A 20,725-nucleotide genomic window follows, 5' to 3' on the forward strand; every position below is an offset into this window, starting at 1 on the left:
CATTCATCATCCATCTATCCATCCATACACCCACCTGCTTGTCCTTCTGCATATTTATCTATCTATACTCCTGTCTACCCATTCATTCATCTGACGATCTGTTCTTCTGTCCATATACCTATCTGTCCGTCCATCCATCCATCCATCCATCCATCCATCCAATCAACACACTCTAACCATCAGGTACTGGTTACAGGTTCCAAGAATGCCATGCTCCTTATCATTGAGAATCAAGAAAAGGCAGGAGAACACAGAGCCTCGGCTTAATGTGCCTGGCACCAGAAGAACAGTGTATGCAAATCACAAAGGGGGAATGTCTCTCAAATCACAATATGTTGACTCCTCTACTTTTAATGTCATCAAAAAGCTCAACAAGGAGAAGTTAGTGTAGGCCTCCAGGAGGGCCAAGAGATAACATTTTAGCAGGATAGTGGCTGAGGTAGACCTGAGAATTTTCAATGTGAAGGTTCCTGTTATAATTTTAGTTTTTAGGTGCCTTGTCTGGGTCACCTGCTACTTAAGAAGCTCTTATTTTTATCACTCTGATTTGCCTTTTCTATTTTAGTTAATAGACGCAGGTGGCAAGTTCACCCACTCAGGCTAAGGTCATTTTTTTTTTTTTTAGAAGGGTTGAGGAGGGGCAAAGGGAGAGGGAGAAAGAGAAGCCCAAGGAGGCTTCATGCCCAGCACAGAGCCTGACTCAGGGCTCGAGCTTATGACCGACATCATGACCTGAGCCAAAATCAAGAGTTGGACGCTTAACCAACTGAGCCACCCAGGTGCCCCTACTAAGGCCATTCCTTTTCCTTTTTTGAAGGTGATCAAGGGTACAAACTTCCAGTTATAAAATAACACAGGGATGTGATGCACAGCATGGGGACTGCAGGCTGTTTAGGTCATTTTTGAAGCAATGAGGCAATGACTCATCTGCAAATTACCAAATAATGAAAAATTATAGACCAGGGGAGTTTCAATGCTAGCAAAGAATGACCTGGAGCTGGCATTAGCTGGAAGATGGCTTTAAGTTGTCTGTGTGCCTGAGTCTACTAACCAGCTTTCAGGGAAAGGTAAACATTTAGCCATCATCTTGGCTGAGGCTGGCCATGTAGCTGCTCGGGGAGCCCACGCTGTCATGTTAGCATCCCCTCTCTTCTCCTGGCATTGGTGGTGCTGCCTCAACACGTCTGCTGTTCACTTCGAGCAATGCCTTGCAAACAGCACCTATGGGCCAGGAGCCTCCGCCATCCTTATTCTGACTGCTCCTCCTGAGCCCCCGTGAGGCTGGCCCACTGTCCCCACTTTATACATCTAAATGGCAGAGTTGGGACCCAAATCCAGACTCATTTCTGGCCTGGACTCATCGTTCACTGTGTACCACCTTGACTATGTCTTTGAATCAAGGTTAGAGAATTCAGAGGTTGCCGAATTCACTGTTCCTGAAGCCAAGGAGAAGTTAATCCTGACATTGCGATGTGGGCACAGATGCCTGTGCAATTCTGGGTCAAGTCAGAGCCCCCCCGGTCAAGCACAGGAGAGGGAGGGAAGCGTGCCTGGGAGAACGGAGCTGAGAAGCTGCAGGTGCCACAGGCCTGCCTGGCTGGCCTCCCAGGGACCTGGGGCTGGCAGTGGGCTGGGGTGTGGGTACCTTCTCGTCATACACGATGCGAGGCCTGATCTCCGGGGCCTGATAGCCAGGGGTGCCCTCCACGCCGAGGGCCCCCTCATGAAATGACTGCCTTGAGATCCCATAGTCCGACAGTTTGATGTTGATGTGCTCCTTGACATCAAGAGACCAGACCAGAATGTTGTCCGACTTCAGGTCACAGAAGATGATGTTTTTCTTGTGCAGGTAGGCCAGGCCAGAGGCAATCTGGTATGCTATCTTTTGGGTGAGCATGTGTCCCAGGGGCATAAAGGAAGAATCTTTGCAAAGAAAAAATACAAACTATCATTACAACAATTGTCTTTTCTGACTTTCTCTCTCCTCGGATGCTTTATATTCTACAGATATTTCTCATTATTCTCCCTGCTGGATGCCACAGGAGACAGAGAATGACCTTCTGATGTAAAACAATATTTAGGATAGAAACACTGATCGTTCTAGCTTCATTTGTGGTATTTTATGCCTGGAATTGTGGGTGTTCTTACTAAAAGGGCAAGGATTCAAAATTCTTAGAGTTCATCACAGGCCAAGGTTGTTATACTGTCAAGGGGAGGAGTTTGGGGATATAAGATCTTCACTTAAAAAAAAAAGTTCTCTTCCACTGAGGGAGAAATAATTTGAGTTTAATGATGTTTCTTCTTCCTGAGTCAAGAGACAGCTACCTCTCTCCTGTCAGCCTCGCATTGTCAGCTCTTTTCCTGTCAGGGATTCAGTTCCCTATTTATTTCCCAAGGAAAATTATTTTAAAATTTCACTAAAAAATATGATAAAGCCAACCTCAGGGTTTCAGAGTTTTGAATGATGATGGACACAGGTGTGCATTTGGGGAATGGAGAGATTTATGTGGCCAGTGGGCTTGTAGGCCCCAGGCTGCTATTCAGGTCCCCCTGGTTGCCTTGTTTAAGACTCTCAAATGCCTCTTTGGTGGGACTATTATCATACTCCTTCTACAGGCCTAATTTACTGGATGATGGCAGAGAACCAGGACTTGGAACCTGGTTCCATCTGACTCTAAACCATCAGCTTCCCTAGCCTTGGCAACAGCACCATCCAGAGTGTAGACCTGGTGAAGTGACTCTCTTCACCCACAAGGAGCTGGCTGTGTGCACTGTGGGGCAGGTGTGCTCTGGCCCAGACAGCCAGGCCAGGCAAAAGGAGGGAACCTCCCAGGGATACAGCTTCCCTGGCATCTGAGCTGCCTGCCATGGGCTCACTTGCCTCCCAGGGGTTGTATCTGGGTGGGCGGGCCCCCAGCCACCCCTTTGGAAAGTTCTCAGCCTGGCTGGTACCTTTGGCATTCTCAGACAGCACGGTGTTGAGGCTGCCCAGGGGGGCGAGCTCCAGGGCGAAGCAGAGTGGGTGGATGCTGATGCCGATGAGTGACACGATGCAGGGGTGCTGCAGGGCGTGCAACATGCTGGCCTCTTGCCGGAACTCCGAGAAGTTCTTCATGGCATCTGTGGCACGCAGGTGCCTCAGCATGGTGTCTGCAAGGGGAGCACAGCCATTAGGGCTGCCCAGGGAGGTAAGGGATGCAGAGCCCTGCGCCACCTGCTCCAGGAGCTCCTCTAGGGCAACTCCTGCCACACTCAGAGCCCCCCGACAGGGACTTGAGGGGCTGGCAGGTGCAGCATTTATATTTTAAGGCACTTAATACAAAAGGGGCTGCAATACCGTCACCCAGAATTTGGCCCCCCAGTGGTGGCATTCTTGAGGCATTCTGGGCTGATACCAAGTCCCTCCGCCTTGAGTGCTAAATTGGTCCCAACACATTGGGCAGTTCCTGCTCCCTCAATGGAGAGCTGCGCATGTCCCCGCTCTCCTGTTCCCCTTGGAGCTCTCATCCCACCCCACCCCGCTGCTGGCCACTTGAGGGTCACGGCTGTGGCTTATTCCAGTTCTGCATCCCTGAGTGTCACCCAGAGTCCTGCTCACCCGCAGGGATGTTGGGGGCTTGGCTGCTACTGCTTACCTGACTCCCTGCCAGCAGCCAGGACCCCCAAAGGCAGAAAGAATCAGCACCCTCTCTTCAGACACAGAGAAAACTAGGGCTTCCATGGGCCTGTGACAGGTCATCTCAGGCCAGAGGAGCAAGGTCTATGGGCAGGGGTGGCAATTTCCAGTCTGCGCTGTAAACCCTAGAAGGTGGCTGCCCAAGTCCCCCAGAGGGGCCTCTCCTGCCAAGTGGAGGGGCAAGATGCTACCCACCGGTTTGTGGCTGGCCCTGAGGTCACCAAACAGGGTCCTCTTGTGTCTCTTCCCCTGCATTTGGATTTTAAAGTCAGGGATTTTTGGACATGGAGGTTTAAACGGCATGCAAAAACCCTTGGCGTTAAAATGCATCAGTTGTGTCAGATCTGCGTGGAGGCCGGCCAATTTTTTTTTTTTTTTTTTTTAGTACAAAGCTTTTGTTTTTCACATTGGGTCTTTAACCCATTATGAATTTTTGACTATGGTGTGAAGTCTGACCCAAGTCTCGGCCTTGATTAGTGACCTGTCAGCCTTTCTTTTCTTTTCTTTTCTTTTTTTTTTAAGATTTTATTTATTTATTCATGAGAGAGAGAGAGAGACGGAGAGAGAGAGGCAGAGACACAGGCAGAGGGAGCAGCAGGCTCCATACAGGGACTCGATCCCGGGACTCCAGGATCACAACCTGGGCCGAAGGCGGCGCTAAACTACTGGGCCACCCGGGCTGCCCCCGCCAGCCTTTCCCCTCTGACTCATGATGTTACGTCTGCTGTGTGCCAGCTTTCCACACACGCGGCTGTGTCTGCTCCCTTGGCGGGCCCGGCCGAGCCCCAGAGAACACTCTGCAGGGTTCACATCTGCAGAGTTATAAGTCATGACATCTGCTGGGCAGGCCTCTTTTCTTTGTCTCCCTCTATAGGACTCTCAGCTGTTCTTGGGATTTTGTCATTTCATGTGCACTTAGAATCAGTGGGTGCGATCTCTCTCTCTCACATACACACACACCCCCCTTGCTAGGACTTCAATGGGAATGAAACTGAACTGTATACATTAATTATCCCTCAGCACTTTATGGTATAATTGCGGCACGCAGACATTTTCTAGTGATGGGTCATTGCTGTAAATGGGAACGCTCTGAGTTCTGAGGTTGAGCTCACGTCTGGCAATGCTGTGACACTTACTGGCTCTCACGTTTGTCAGTAGAATCTCTCGGATTTTTCTGTGCAGGAAGTCATTCATATAGTAACAATTTGTCTCTTCCTTTCTGATCTGTTTTCTTTCCATTGCTCTAGGATTCTGATTTTTCCACCAGGAATGTAAATTACCTTAATGATCCTAAAGAGGAACATGCTAAGCCAGGGGCTGTGAGAAATGTGATATTCAGCCGCCTGGAAGTGAGGGGGCCGCCCAGTACCCACACTAGCTGGGTGTTAAGTGCTGATGGGCTGCTCTAGGTAGAGAACATCTCTGAGCTGCACGTGGTGTGTGGACCTGGATGTGCCAAGGCAAGAAGGTGTTCCGTCCCTTGTGTGGGTGGGGGAGAAGACACCCAGGCTGGCTTTCCCATGCATTTACCTGGGGTGCCACCTTCCTTTCTTTAGTGGAGATGGCTGAGAGGGGTCCTGCAAGGTAAGGGGTCCACATGAGGTCTGAGTGTGCACTCACCATGTACCAGGCCCATGCCAGCCAGGGAGCAGATAGAAATTGTAAGGATGGCCCATACTCTTGGGGGCTAACATCTAGACAAGAAAATAGTCTCCCAAGATAATTTCTAAGCTTTGCTCAGCATGACCTTTAGACCCATTCCACATCCTGCCAGGAACAAAGCAGGTCGACTGCTCAGAGGGCTCTGTTCGCCTCATCCACCGTCCTCATCCAGTCTCCCCAAGGTGGCAGGAAGTGTGACGACCTTGGAAGAACATGCCTGAAAAGAAGGGACATGGGGCCCTGTTTACCTGCCGGGGTGTTGGCTAAGTTCTTGAATTTCTTGATCTGGAATCGTTTCACTGCCACAGGCTGGCCTTGGTACCGGGCCCGATAGATGATGGTGCCGCTCCCGCCCTGGCCCAGGACACTGCTCTCGTCCTCGTTGTGCTCCAGCTTGCTGTTCTCCAGGAAGAGCCTGCCAGAAATACCACATAGAGGTCAGACCAAGCCTCCTAACTGGTCCCTGACCCCCCTGCCCAGAGAGGCCTGTGGGGTGGGGGTGGTCCTTGGATGGATGGATGTGAGGACACCCTTGGTCGTTTCTTCCATTGCAGGAAGTCACAGTTCAAAGCCACCTGTGGAGTCAGACAGATCCAGGATACACCATGGCCTTGGACAGGTTGTGTAGCCTCAACAAGCCTGGGTCTCCTCCATAAAGTGGGATCGTAACAGTAACTGCCTTGTAGGTGTGGATGATGGCTCGCACTGGGGAGAGCCTTGCAACGTGGCCCACATAGGAAAAAACAAATTCTCTAGGAAGTTTCTCTCCAAAAGATTCTGTGCTTTGAGAGCTAGTATATCCAGCAGACACACTGCATTTATTTACTGCTAGGTTGGTTGTTTCCTTATTTCTTTTTACTAAGTGAGAGGTTAGGTGAGTGGCCATGGAGGGCTTCTGATTGGCACAAGCAGTGTCTGCACAACCGATGGCTAGGATTTCACCCAAGGGCAGGGTGTTTTAGACTTCACTGGTCTATGTGTTCTAATCTTAGGTGAAGGGGAGATTTCTTTTGGGCTTTTGGAAAAACTGTAAGTCACTCCTGGAAGGGAGGAAGGGAGAGAGAGATGATGGGAGGTGGCAGGGCTGGGGGGAGAGGGAGAGAAAGGGATGATGGGAGACAGGAGGGAGGGGGAAGGCAGTCTAGATGCCCTCCCACTGCAGGGCCTCCCCCTGTTCTGCTGAAGCCTCTCTGGGCTGCTCACCAGCTGGCTATGCCAGGTGCCTCCACTGGAGTCCTCCTGGCCCCACAGGCCGACTCCACTAGGCAGCTGTTTTTCATGCCTTCCATGAATGGATTCTGCAGCTGCTCAGACTTTGCACAGCTCAACTGCATGCTTTACACTACAGGCAGGTGCCACTGCCTCCACTGAAGCCCGTGGTGGTATAGCAGCTGAGCTGAGCTCTTCTCCAAGCACCCACTGCCAAAACCACCTGCTTGGGCAGCATGGGCACTTGGGAGCTTCCCAGGATGGCCACCGGGACCAGCAGTAGGAATGCTGGCGATCCCTTAGGGCATCCTGTAAACATGGGGCCTAGGACAGGGTTCCCTGGATGCCAAGTAACCACTCCCCCAACCCCGAACCACCCAAACTCCTAGTGCGAGGAGGGCAGTGCTTCAGGGCCCCCGCTGGGGCACAGCTCAAGTGTCCAAAGAGCCTCTGCTGGATTGGGAATCCTGTCCACACTGTTGGGCTTTTCAATTACTAGCCAAGTACCTTCGGTTAAGAACCATGATACAGCCTGCAATTTGATCCAAACCCATGGGGACAACCAGTCTGCCTTTCCAGATTTCATACTGTAGATGCCACAGCCCAGATTCAGCTAGGGTGTAAAATGTAACAGCAAATAAATGAAAATCTTAACATTTGGGGCTCCCTAATTGGGTCTCCTCTACAGAAATTTGATTCATGCATATATAAAACTCTGCATGTGGTCTCTAAGAAGCAACAACCCTCACATTAGAGTTCTAGGAATAAAGGGAGCTCATTTTGCAGAAGAGCAGCATTTCATCATCATTCCTACCAGTGAGATAACTGGGGATATTGGAAAGGGCTTTGGGCAGGGGAGTCTATCATCCAATGTAGGAAGCAATTTATTAATTTGATAGACCCAGAAGTGTGCTTTGGAACTCCAAATCTGCAATATCTCAGAGTATTCAACATCGATTCTTTGGGGATGGGGGACAATTTGGAAAAATGAGAATACAAATATTCTTACCATCCCCCCACACCCCAAAAAGTTTACATTTATTTCAAGAAGCCAGATACAACATCCTTTGCAATCCTTTGACTAAGATGACAACAGGACTTCCTAACTCCAAAAGAGTTGGTAACCACCAAGGTCAAACTGTCTCCAAGGAGACCAAGTCATAGCTTCTGGTTTCCATGACTACAGAAGATTCCATCTTTTTACCCAGCCCTTGGATTTTGTGACTCTTTACTGTTGGATGGGATCACAAAACATTTCCTCTTCCTCGGCATTCTCTCCCCAGTCATTATCTTAGGTTACAGGCAGACTCAACTTCAAGGACAGATGTAGGGGGATCTAAATGCCCAGCCTCAGGGCAGCAGGTAGGGTCAGCATTTGCCAAGACAGAAAAATGAGGCTGTAGGCCTGGGAGCACTGCCTTTTTGAACACCGAGGAGAATTTGCCTTCTATACCTTGAGCTGGCAGGAAAGTAGGAATCAGAGGCAATGGCTGGCTTAGCAGAAAGGAGCTCAGCTGATACAAGGGCAAGATGGGGTGGGGACCCAGAATGGCTCCCCTCCAAGTGCTCTGCCCAGCTGGGCCTGCTGTGGCCTCTGAAATGGCAACCCTGGCTCCCTTCGGGCAGCCTAGGCTGGAAACCTATAAGTCCCAGGAGACTGGGTGGGAAGCAGTGGCTACACCAGCTAGCCACCACCTGAGGAAGGGGCCGCCAGGCAGGGTGGTGCTGTGGCCTACCTGGCTGGAAAGTCAGTCATGAACAGCTCAGGAACCAACTCCTGGAGAGGCACAGGGAGGTCGGGGTGTCTGGGGCAGGAGATGAAGTCCTGTTCGATGGCCGTGAGCACACAGTCTTCCATGTCGAAGTACTGCACCCCCTCTGATTTCTCACTTGGGTCAGTGTGCTGGGCCCAGGAGGTCTCGCACACAGGGCAGGGCACGTACTGCTCCATTAGTGGGGTCCCATCACTTTCGGTGGCTGTCAGGGCTAAGTGGGGACAGAGCAGGAGACAGTCTATGTGAAGGCGGCTGAAGGTGGGTCCCTGAACGGCACCCAGGCTATTTGGTAGGAGGGGGTCTGGGTGCCCCTGCCTGGACCCCAGGGAGTGGCTGAACTATGACTCAGGTTCTTTTTTGGAGAGAGAGATCCTGAAAGACGAGCACTGGGAAAGGTGAGGGATGCACTGGACAGACAGTGGGTGGCCTAAACTGAGCGGGCCGGCTGGGGAGCGGCTGAGAGGCTGGGGATCCCTCCTGCACAGCTGCCCCGACAGGATGCTGTGGGCTGCGTCTGAGCTGTGCCACACTCCAGCAAGCGAACCACAACCAATAAGGAGTTGTTCTTAAAATTAGAAACATAAGGCTTGCAATTACCATGATCCTTCGTAGAAGAGCAATGCAGGGGGAGAAATGAGTACAAATTATAATAGACAGAACCTAGTCATTTTACCTGTGTTCCCCCTGGCAGGAGGCACACAGCTTTTTTGCACGCTTCTGAGAGGAGGTGCAAAGAAGTAGTCTCCAAGGCACCTCAGGGTGAGCTGATGGCCTGCCTTGTGCAGGGTAGGAGGGGACTCCTAGAACCCTATGGGTGCATCCACTATCTGGAGGCCCAGGTAAACACATCCTGCTGGCTAGCTGGTGGTGCTGTCTCCTGAGCTGCCCTGTCTCAGACGATTGTCTAATGCCCGTATCACATCCTCCCCAGCACCTGCTGTGGGGCTCACTGGTTGGCAGGGAGTCACAAAAGCCCAGGGAGGCTCACATGGGTCTAGAGGCTTCCTTGGATGACCAAGCACTCCCAGACTGCCACAACTCATACACCAAACTGCCTTCTCTTGGGCCTGCCTTTCTTTTCTGTTTTCCTCTTTCTTTCATTCTTTTTCTTTTCTTTTCTCTCTCTCTCTTTCTTTTGTTTCTTTCATTTGTTCCTTCCCTCCTTACTTTCCTTCCTTCCAAGATTGATTGGTTGATTGATTAATTTGAGAGGCAGAGAGAGAGAGAGAGGTGGGGAAGGGCAGAGGGAAAGAATCCCAAGCAGACTCCATGCTGAGTGTGGATCCCCACACAGGACTCGATCCCAAGAACCTGAGATCATGACTTGAGCCAAAACCAAAAGTCAGATGTTTAACTGACTGAGCCACCCAGGCACCACTCTTGGGTCCCTTTTTTCCTTCTAGGTCAGCTTTCCCATCAGCCCTGGATGGCCCCCAGACCCTGGTGTCCAGAGCATGCCCCCCAGCAGAGAGCTCTCTAAGCATCTCCCCTGATGCTGTCCTAGGACATGGGGACAGCCACAGGCGAGAAGGCAGCCCGGGGAGGTTAGAGCACTGGCCAAGCAGGTCTTGGAGTCCAGAGCCATCCTTCACTCTCTCGGCCACCAGCCTTCAGAGGCTGAGGGCTCACAAGGAGGAGGCTGCCTGGTTTTCCCTGCACAGCTTCCTCCTTGCAGGATGCCCCGCGGGTTCATCTCCACTCTGGTAGCAAAACAAACAGAAGGCCTCAAAAGCTTCACTTCAAAAAGTATTTTCTTTGGGTGGACTGTCAATGAAGAAGCTGATCAAAGGGCCATGTGGGTGGTTGATCACCTCTGGGAATTGGGGGAGGGAGCAGGAGGAAAATGGGGGTCCTCAATAGGTGTGGCTTCCCTAGTCCCCCATCTCTGTCAGAGGGTCAAATCCCCTCAGAATTCAGCACTGTCCTCACTGTGTAAACAAGACCGGGTGACCCTCACATGGAGGGTTCTCTTGGGCCACGCGGGGCACCCAGGGTTATCTGTCTCCCCTCACACCATGGGGATCCAGGCCCATATTTTCCCCATAGCTCCTGACCCCGTGTCACTGCCAGACTTCCCCAGGGACCAGGATTCTGCCAAAGGGCGCTTAGGACCTCTCTGGTTTCCTCGGGCTGAATCCCAGTGAGACTTCTGCTCCCCAGATAACAAGCCCCACCCTGATTCATAAAGAAATACATGAGCAAAGACTCGGTTCCAGAACGTTTTCTTACCGGGAAACCACTGATCGATCAGGGAATTGACATGGTCTGTGATAAAAGCCATCGCGGAGAAGTCCCTCATTTCCGACTGGCAAATGATTTTTATCCCTCCGCTTTTTTTCTTTTTCCAGTTCACGTCTGAGGATTCCACACTGCAACCCAGAAACAAAGAGCCCTCTGTGATCCGGCGTTGGGGGCCCTGGGATGATCTCTGTGCCTCCAGACCCCAGGGACCCCCCACCCACCCCCACCCCAGGACTCTGTGCCTCTGCAGGACTGTCAAGGGGGCCTCCGTGTTTGCGTCCCTGTGTATGTGACCATGCCTTGTCCCCTCCACCACTTCCCAACATGGTGATGTGGCCAGAGCGGGGACTTGGTGGTAACGGATGCTCAGGCAGGGGTCAGTCCCCCAAGTGGGACGTTGGGGCAGGTTCTCGCCTTCTCTGAACTATGAGATTCTCGTTTGCCAGCTGGCAGCTGTGAGCTTTAAGTGGGAACATCTATATGAGAGCACTAGGCACCAAGAAAAACTCAAGTCAGGCCCTCCAAAGAGGATACTTCACCCTTCTCCTTCATGGAGCTGAAGAATATTTTGAAAAATTCAGTGTAAAGTTGAAATAACTTTGCGTGTTTATCGAAGCTGATTAAAAGTCATTTATTAAACCTCTCGAGCTGACTTGATGTGTTTCTCTCAAAAAGGTAAAGAAAACAGAAAAGGGGAGCTAAGTTGTGTATCTTGTTATGCTGCCTGTAGGATCCCTGGTGTCACCTAGGCCATCATCACATAGGACGAGAAGACAGGGCCAGATGGCAGCAAGGGTCCTGCAGGCATCACCTAAGTGACCACCTAAGTGACTACTGCAGGCTCTCATCCCAGAACTCAGTGGCCGTGGGCTGTGGTCACCAGACCCTCCCTCACCTTTCCTGTCCTGCGAGGAGAAAGGAGGAGGGGTGAGGAGATGGGGGTGCTCTAGACATTTTTTGGGGAGGATCTCCTGTTTCCAACAAGCTGCCATGATGTGTTGCTCTGGGGAGAACTCTGGACCCTGAGGGGACTGTCTCCCAGAGAAGGCGGCCAAGGAGGCTGTTCCCATGGCCTCAGGCTGCCCCTGTCAGGTGGGTTCCCGAGTATTCCTACCTGAGGTAGCCCCCATCAAAAGTGACCAGGAGCCCTTCCTGCCAATAGATGGTCTGATTTCTTTTCACTCTGAATGTGCTACAGCGATTTCTCTGGCTTCCTGTAAAACTATAAATGGTGACTTTCCTGTGCCTGCTTTTAGTATTCTTCTTGTTTTCAAAAAGCTGAAAGACAGAGAAAAGATCCTGCTTAAGTATTCCAGCCTCCTCGCTGGCCTTGGGCAGAGCTCGGAAGAGGCTGGCCTGGCCCCATCGTGATAAATAACCATCCCCTCCCCCCCTCCCCCGCCACCGCCCCCGTCTTCCCCCGCCTCCTCCTCCTCCTCCTCCGTCACCACGCATCCTGTTGCCAAATTAAACACTGTATTATCTGGAGAGGACCCCACAACACTCTGGGAGCACATTTTTCCCAAAGGATTGATAAAAGGCTCTCCTATTTCAAACCTTTCCTGATTTGACAAGCAAAACTTTGTTAGAAAAATGTAGAAAATACAGAAAAATGTACAAAAGAAACCAAAACAACTTACCACAAAGCAGGGATTTTGATATATTTTATCCTAAGATTTTTTTTTCTTTTTCTATGTATATGTTTGGAAAACCAGCTGAAGCTGTATTTTCTGATTTTGTATTTCTAATTTTCTAAATTTCTAATTTCATATACTTTTAAGAACTTCACGTTTCCTATGCCATCCAGACTCATACAAAAGCCATTTTTCCAAAGTTCAATATTTTATAGTAACTTTCCAGATCATTCATTTCTCTGAATATATAGGTTGTTTCAATGTTTTGCTCCCTCAAATGGGCCAATGATGCATGAAAAGTCATAAAGCGTCCTCTGATTTCAAATGATTTCCTTAGTTCACATTTTTAGCCGTAGGATTAATCCGTCAAAGGGTCTGAACGTTTTTAGGCTCTGGATACGTATTGAGGAACCACTTTTGAAACAATCAGACTATGTATACACTGACCACAGTGTATGAACCTGTGTCATGCTTCTGGGCTGGCTACGGTGGCTTTACTCTGCTGATTTTTGAAAGGTGCAAGGTGGCCAGCATCTCATCCTTGCTTGAATTTGTATGCTTTTGATTACTCCTGAGACTGAACTCCTTCTCCTCATCTGAATTTCAATGGGACTTTTCATCTCATTTTGAGTGAAGGATGCTGCCTGGAAGGGCGCCTGCCTCCACACCCAGCTGGGCCCCCATCCCCAACACAGAGCCCACTTGGGAGCTCAGGCCTCACACGATGACAGCACTGTGTTCTATGACCTCCCACTTAGAACATGGCAGGAGGACAAGTTCAAAGGGAGGGCAGAGCGATGGAATCAGACCTGTGGAAGAACCAGCTCCTGCACCCACTCTTCCCATCATCACGGAGCCCCTAGGCCTTGCAAACAAGTTCCTTCGCCCACATGAGCCACAGCAGTTAGGGTTTTCAGGCTCTCTTTACTTTTTAAAATTTCAGCAATATGGGAAGATCAAAGAATATCTTTATTTAGCCAAGGAGTCATTAATTCCATAAGGGCCTTTTAATTTGAATGTGGCAAAAAGAAACTCATACTGAATTTAACATCAACTATTCAATAGTCCAGGTTTATGCCAGGGGTGCTATTATTGTAGAGTGGGTCAGAATTCCCTGGAAGCCTTGTGAAAAAAAGAGGGTTGGGCTCCATCCTGGAGTTTCTGAAATAGTGGATGTGGGGTGGGCCCAAAGATTTGCATCTAACAAGTTCCCAGGTGAGGCTGCTTCTGCTGGTCCAGGAATCCCACTTTGAGAAACACCACTCTAGACAAATGCTACTTTCATGTTACTGTTTTCCATGAAATAAACATTGGCGGACAGCCAGGATGCCTTACAACCACCTCAGGTGAATCCACAGAAAATAACTCCCTGGATTAGGTCTTCATTGCTTCCAGACCAAGTTAAAGATCTACACCAGTGGTTCTTAAGCTTGACTAGATAGTGAAATCACCTGGCAAGCCTTAAAAACTCGCAGTGCCTGGTGGTGTATCCAGAGATTCTAACTGGGGCAGCCTGTGCTCTGCCCATGTCTGTTGGAAGCTCCCCAGGTAAGTGTAGTGCACAGCCTGAGTGGCAAAACCATGGTTCGAAAGCCATGGTCCTCCAAGTGTGGTCCCCAAACCCAAAGCATCACTGGGGACGGTGGTTTGATACACAAAATGCTGGGTCCCAGTCCCCACCCCCTGAATCAAACCCTTTGAGGGGGCCCGGCCATTTATGTTCTAACAAGCCTTTGAGGGGATTTTTGATGTGCATTGGTTTTCAACCATGGTTCCTAAAATGAGTTTTCTGAGCCAGCTAGGTGCTGGTTTGGGATTCACAGAATGGCTCGAATGGGTCTGCCAGCCGACAGAAGAGAAGGCAGCTATGCCAGGCTGGCCTCCTGGTCCTCAGCTTTGCTGAAGCTTTGCTGAAGCCCTTCCAGCAAAAGGCCTCTGCTTCCCGAAAGGGCACAGCTCCCTGTACGCCCTCCCCCACGCAGAGGCTGCGGCTACCTGCAGGTCCATCTCCGCCAGGCTGATCAGCATCCGTGCTATAAACCTTTGCCAAAAGCCGACAGGAACAAAACTCATCTTAAACACTCTCTGAATGGTGTTGGCCTTGGGGTGCTGCATGCCGTGGGTGTCCAGGCCAGGCTTGGACGGAAGGAGGTGTGGCAGAAGGTAGCTGGAACACATCGGAAGGGACAAGTGAACGGCGCGGCCAGCGTCTGCCGTGGGTGCCCTGACCCTGGCACGCACACAGCCTGGCCTGGGCATGCGGCCCTGGTGCCCTCCCCTCCAGGGCCTCTGGAATTCTACTCCTAGAAAGACCGAGTAGTTTCTGTACTTGACAATGAAGGCTCCAAGAGGAAATGAAGATGGGCACAGCAGAGAAACCTCTCAAGGCAGGTCTGTAGGACAGCCACTAGAACATGCTAAGGGAAGACATGAAAAGGTCTGCATCAGTAACACATCAGACATGGCAAATCTTGGTTCGCTCTCTGTAAACAGGGCTGTGATTGGGGAATCGCTTAAAATTAACTCGGAACCGTGAAGGAGACATGGGTATGGCCACACAGTTCCAAAGACCATGCAGACATTGGGGTCAGAGTCCTGTTTCTGGCCCTTGAAGCTATTTATTGTTCTTGGCTGGTTGAGACAACACTGTCGCCTTTAAAAAGTTAGAATGTGGCTGTTTGTGTACCGAGGGATGTTTTATGAGAGTGCTCTTGCTCATCATAAACCTGCTGAGTCACCGAGTCAGTTGACAACAGCTGAAGCTGGGGAGGCCTCTTTCAAGAGCACGCCTGAAAACCAGCATCTTCTGTGCGTGTGGGGCTGCGGAGGTAGGCACAGGGTGGCCCTCAGATGTGCCTTCTTAACAAAGGTCTTGCCTTCAGCTACCCAGAGGCTTTTAAAATACACCGGTTTAGCTCCAATAAAACATCTTTAGAACGTTCTGGAAGAGACCCCTGAAAATTTTGTAGAAGTGTCTATCCTGGCATTGTGTCTTCAGCACATGGTGTAAACTTTTGTGGATTCTGCTTTCCTGGCGTGGGAAGAGAAAGGACACCTGTCCCACAGGGTTGGTGCAGGATGGACGGGGGCTGTGGATTTGGGCTGTGCAGTGGGGGAGACCCCAAGGGAACCATCATACCTGTGCTAAAATGGAAAATGCTTGGACATTCGCAACTTTATGTGGAACCAGATGCCACTGGCTATGAGTATTTAATATAAAGAGTAACAATAATAATGCTGATGATACCTAATGTCTTCGAGGCTTTTCTTTTTAAGATTTATTTATTTTAGAGAGACAGATGAGAGAGAGAGAGAGAAAGAAAGAGAGCAAGCAGGAGGAGGGGCAGAAGGAGAGAGAATCTCAAGCAGACTCCTTGCTGAATGAGGAGCCCCATGTGGTGCTTGACCTCAAGACCCTGAGATGGTGACCCAACCTGAAATCAAGAGGTGGCACTTAACCCAATTGAGCCACCCAGGTGCCCCATCTTTGGAGCTCTTCCATGCAAGAGACACTTTTCGTACTTTACATGTATTATCCCATTTAATCCTCATAATAATTGCAATACTAGTTGATAATAGTATTATTCCCATTGTACAGATGAGATAAGAAAGGCAGTCGGGATTCATACTCAGGCATTCTGGCTCTGTGGTCTCACCTGCTGTCCTATAAGCCTCCTTGAAGACTTGGCCATGACCTGGCGGATTTCATGGTTCAACCAGACATACATGTGTGTATAACTGACTTGCTTTTACTGAGTGCTGGCAACCCCTCTTTCCTCTAACCTATAGATAAAAATAACTGGAAAACTGTCAGACTTTGGCAATGCTGTAAACTCAGAGGCTGCCTCACTTTGCATGGATCAAAGTCAAGGACACACATAGGTCATGGTATGGGGGATCACATGGACTTACAATTCCTCTTTGGGATTTCTCCTTATAGGACTCACTCTTGCCTCCCAGGGGCCTGGAGCGATAAGAGACCCTCTCCCATAGTTATAAGGTCGAGCAGAAATCTGGGCGGTGCCTCGGGCTCAGTGGCCCAGGTCTGGCTCCCAGAAGGCCCAGTCTATGCAGGTAGAGTCTCTGGGCTGGCCACACAGGGTCCAGACCAGCTTACCAGGAGCCTCTGGTATGCATGTCCCCAGAGCTCTGGGATTGGGGTGTGGGCAGGTGGTGATAGGGACTCTGGTAGGTGCATGGTAAAGGTCTGCAGATTTGGGGTCCTGGCTACTGCTTTGTGGACAACATCAGGATCAGACCCAGAAAGTGGCTAAAACTGAAATTCTAGCACAGAGGCCATGTGTGCCTGGCTCGTTCAGATGTAGCATCTCTCATAGATCAGACCACGTGAGCCCAATCCCACCCCGGCCCCTGCCCTCCCTGCATTTTGAAGCCCAGCTGTGTAATTAGCATGCACATCCTTGTCACTTATCCCATTTGCATTCACTAAATAACCAAGCAATTAACCCTCTAAAACAAGAAACACCCCCCCCAACTCTGCCAGCAAGATATTTCTAATGCCATTCTTGTGTGTTCTCCTGCATTTTTTTCAGTAAATGCATTTCTTTGAACACTTCCTCCCCACTCCCCACCAGAAAGAGATACGCGTGGCCCAGGAAGGAGCAGCCGGCCTGGGCAGGCAGGCCCTCCCCATGGCCCATGCCTAGAGCTCTTCTTCAAGCCTCCAGCAACCCCAGTCTCTACTCTATCCTCCAGTGAGCAGTGGGAACAGCCTGGCAGTGGCTTTACCTGTCATTGGCCACAGGAAGGGCGATCTCAAACTTGGCCAGGAACTGGAAGTACTGCTCCTCTGTCTGCTGCGTGAAGCCGGTCCCCACCAGCAGCATCCTGAGGTCCTCTGCTCGGATCACCCCATTCTTGGCCACCGACCGGGAGCCCTTGATGTTGAAGATCCGCTGCAGACATTCGGATAACCAGATGGGGTCAAGGAAGTAGAGGTTGCGCAGGCCGTGGCTGGTGTCGGGGAAATGGAGCAGGGTGCCAGTCTCGATGAGAAAGCTGATGGCTGCCCAGGGAAGGGGAGGATGAAGCAGCATCAGACATAGAGTGATAGGGACTCTGGGGTGACCTAGGGGACCCAGGTCACAAATTTTCCTTAGGAAGCAATCAATGGTCCCAGGCATACACTGCCCTTTAGCAGGGCCTGCTGCCCTGTCACTGGTTTCCTGGTGGCACCTCATAACACTCTCCAGCGTGCCGATCTGATGGCCAGCAGGAGGACTCTGGTCTGCGGACCTCCATCATCCAGATTCTCCATCTATCTCTACAGATCTGGCTCCTTGTGACAATGTATCTGTGACTCCCGTGTCACAACCACCTGAAGTGCTCTGACAGTCATTCGCAGACAGGTGCAGAGCAGTGAAAAAGGTGAGTCTCCCTTTCTGGAGGCCCCATGCTTGTGTCCCGTCCACCTGCCCTCCTGGCCTGCCCGCTCACCCGATTGCAGGTCCTCGTAGTCTTTGATGTCATTGTCAGGCATCTGCTCCACCAGCTGCTCCAGCTGCCTGTCTGTGAGATACTGCACGTCGTCGCTCAGGCTACGGCGCTGCTGCTCTGCCAGCACAGCCTCCTGGAGGCTCAGGTAGCTCCTGGGGATCTGGGGTGCAGAGGGGGCAGGCTGGGCCCCTCAGGTCCTGAGGTGTGCCCGGCCCACCCAACCCTGCTTGCTGCCCTCGGAGGCTTGAGTGTGTGAACTTCCCTTCTCGCTGCCCCATCCCCAGCCTTCCCCACCCCTGCCCCAGAAAACTGCTCGCATGGGGGACTGTTGAGCCTAAGCCCGCAGCACACGTGTTTGACAATGGGGGGGCTGGGAAGTTTAGATTCCTGGCGAATAGGGAACAGCCCCTCTGGCTTCAGTGGGATCCTGCCTACGGTACCCACCAGCCTCCCCGCAAGTCTCTGGCAGCCGATGGTGCTGCCCACATCCTTCATGTTGCACGTGACATGGAAAATCAGCTGCCGTAGCCCCTCCTGGCCTTCCAGACTCTTACAGGAGAGCTCACTGTGAGTGCAAAACAGAACGTGATCACTCATCACACCTCTTCTCACTGACAAGTTCTGCAGCATCTGTGTCCCAAAATTTCATCCCTAAGGCTGGCAAGTTAAAAGAACCCATGAAGGGTGAACACAGAGAAATGTATTAAGCTCTCAGTGCAAAGCTCTGTGCTGGGAGCGATGTAGTATGTGTCCTGAGGAGGAGGAAAGTGAGGACCAAAGGTGCCAGGTGACACCCCCCACCCCCCCAAGGACACAAGCTGGAAGGGAGCACACTTGGGGTGGACCTGGTTCTGGCCCAGGGCCAGTGCCCCTATTTTATCGCCGGCCTCAGGGTGTCCTCAAGGGCACACGAAGAATTCCTGAAATTCTGCATCAGGACCAGCCAGATCCTGCATTCTGGGGCAGGTGGAGGTGTCCCCAGGTTGACCCTGCACCAAGGTCTGCAGCACTCCACCCAGGGGGAGTGGGGTGAAGGAACCTGAGAGCCACCAGCACAGCAACTCACACTTCATTCCTACGAGAGAATGCTTCCTTAACTTGCTGGGCCTGTTCCATCGCCTGTGAAGTGGGCACAAGGACTCCCATAACCCCACAGGGCTGTCGTGAGTCAAGAGAGAAGCAACAAGCCCAGGGCTCTGGTCCCACTGGCAGTGGCCGGGACCGCTCAGACCCAGTGTGAGGACCAGGACCACACCTGGGTCTGCGATTGGTCAGAGATCAGCAAACGTGACGAGTGGCAGGCACACGCATTTCTATCTCCTGGTCCCATCAGGGCCATGCATGCTCAGCATTGGCTCCAGCGGGGAGGGGACCCCGAGGGAAGCATGGAGAGGGTGTGCCCAGGCTCTGCCCTGCCTGCCCACTAGAGGCAGCTTGCCCTCCCCGGGGTGGTCTGGTCTGCTCTGGCTCAGGAGCCCTCTGTAGGCAGATCCCGGTGGCCCCCGGCAGATGGACAGGTGAAGGAGCAGCAGCCTCAGCCACAGCCAGGCACCAGGCAAGAGAGAGCAGGACACTCACTGCAAGTGTTTGAAGGTGATGTCTGGGAAGCCTGTGGCCCGGGACCCGGATGGTGAGCGGCAGAGCGCCAGCACATAGGCGCGCAGCGTTGCAATTCTCTCCACTCGGAATTTGGTTTCGATTAAGTCCAGGTGTGTTCCGACCACCAGCACCACAGCATTTGGGGCCTTGGCCTGCCAGAGAGAACCCCACAGCTGAGCATCGGCTTCCTTTGCTCCAAGAAGAGACTGGGACATAGCTCCCGGGCACAGAGGCGAGCCGACCCTCGGCACCACCCAGGACTGTGCCCCACACTCCGCTCTGTAAGCCTCGAGGGCATGTTATGCACCGAGGGGTTGCATGAGGCACCCCAGAAGAGCTGGATTTCTGATCCCCTCAGCCTCTATGTCAGCTTCCTGTGGCTGTGGCCTGCATCCAGGCTCTTGCCACCTTGACTTGTGAGACGGGAGCTCTGTCTTCCTTTTGCGTCCAAGAGTCGGGGGTGGGGGCTCTTAAATTTAAGAGTGCTGATAATCACCTGGTCAAGGAGGGTTTGAAGCGCTTCACTGCGACCTGATTCTGGGTCCTCTGAAAGCCTGCCAAGATGCCAAGCGTTTCTCCCTGACCATTCCTTTTATTTCCGCAGTCAAGGGGATGCTTCAGAGCAGCGGCAGACCCCCTCACCCTGCTCCCCGTGATGTTCCGAGGCCCGAGAGCTGCAGGGCTGGTGCCTCCTCACCTCAATGTTGAGCAGCCAAAACTGGAGGCTGGCCACGGCCTCCTCTCCCAGTGCCAGGTTCCAGACCACCACGTACAGGGCCTTGTCCGTGAAGAAGCACTGGTTGACAGTGGCCATGCTGGCGGGGCCTCCGATGTCCCAGACGGTGAATTCCACAGAATCCACCTGCTTGTGCAACAAGAACAGTGACAGGAGGCAGTTAGGGACCAAGGCTATAGCCAAACACGTTGAGATGGCTCAGGCACAGCACGGGAAGGGCTTTCCTCATCCTGCCATTTGTCTCAGGAATCAAGTAACCCAAGAGAAGGACTTCTGGAAGCTCCTATCTACCGCCAACAGAGCAGGGGGCCCGGCCCTGGATGGCTGGCTCCTGTGGGCTGGGGTGTTTGTGTCCAACTGTGTCTGCAGAACGCTGGGGACACTGTTCTGCCTCTGTCTCTGCTGCAGATGGTTCCCTACTGGAGGGGACACCCAGGTGCTGACGTCAGCACTCACCCAAGGCTTAAACTCCATCGGTGCCTGCGAGGGTGAGGCCGAGGAGATGGGCCTCTGAACTTGCGTAGGCTGGGAGGCGGCGCCCACCAAGGATGATGGGCAGCTGCCCTGATGTGGGAATCAAACAACAGATGTGCTGTTGTGCTGCCAGGAAAGGCTGTGTAAACGGTGGTTTCTCTATTGTCCTATGAGGTCAGAGTCTGGCCCCAGCAACTAGGACTGCAGTTTCCTGCAGCAAAGAATCGTTTGCACGACATTGCATTTTGGCCTCCAAGAGGAG

The 20,725-nt window shown here is 51.8% G+C and overlaps 1 protein-coding gene across 4 annotated transcripts in view; it reads right to left on the minus strand.

Moving 5' to 3' along the window:
• LRRK1 (leucine rich repeat kinase 1) overlaps positions 1-20,725 on the minus strand; it is a 124,346-nt gene that overhangs the window by 16,226 nt on the left and 87,395 nt on the right. For all 4 annotated transcript variants that reach the window (XM_038532639.1, XM_038532638.1, XM_038532641.1 and 1 more), the window contains 12 exons: positions 19,951-20,115; positions 19,233-19,405; positions 18,099-18,219; positions 17,655-17,814; positions 16,947-17,223; positions 14,193-14,364; positions 11,678-11,841; positions 10,552-10,691; positions 8,284-8,533; positions 5,587-5,753; positions 2,953-3,150; positions 1,646-1,923 (listed from right to left, as the gene is read on the minus strand). In XM_038532639.1, the coding sequence (XP_038388567.1) occupies positions 1,646-1,923; positions 2,953-3,150; positions 5,587-5,753; positions 8,284-8,533; positions 10,552-10,691; positions 11,678-11,841; positions 14,193-14,364; positions 16,947-17,223; positions 17,655-17,814; positions 18,099-18,219; positions 19,233-19,405; positions 19,951-20,115 (2,265 nt within the window). The remainder of the gene's footprint in view (positions 1-1,645; positions 1,924-2,952; positions 3,151-5,586; positions 5,754-8,283; positions 8,534-10,551; positions 10,692-11,677; positions 11,842-14,192; positions 14,365-16,946; positions 17,224-17,654; positions 17,815-18,098; positions 18,220-19,232; positions 19,406-19,950; positions 20,116-20,725) is intronic.

This window comes from Canis lupus, chromosome 3, assembly GCF_011100685.1.
Source record: "Canis lupus familiaris isolate Mischka breed German Shepherd chromosome 3, alternate assembly UU_Cfam_GSD_1.0, whole genome shotgun sequence".
Lineage (NCBI taxonomy): Eukaryota > Metazoa > Chordata > Mammalia > Carnivora > Canidae > Canis > Canis lupus.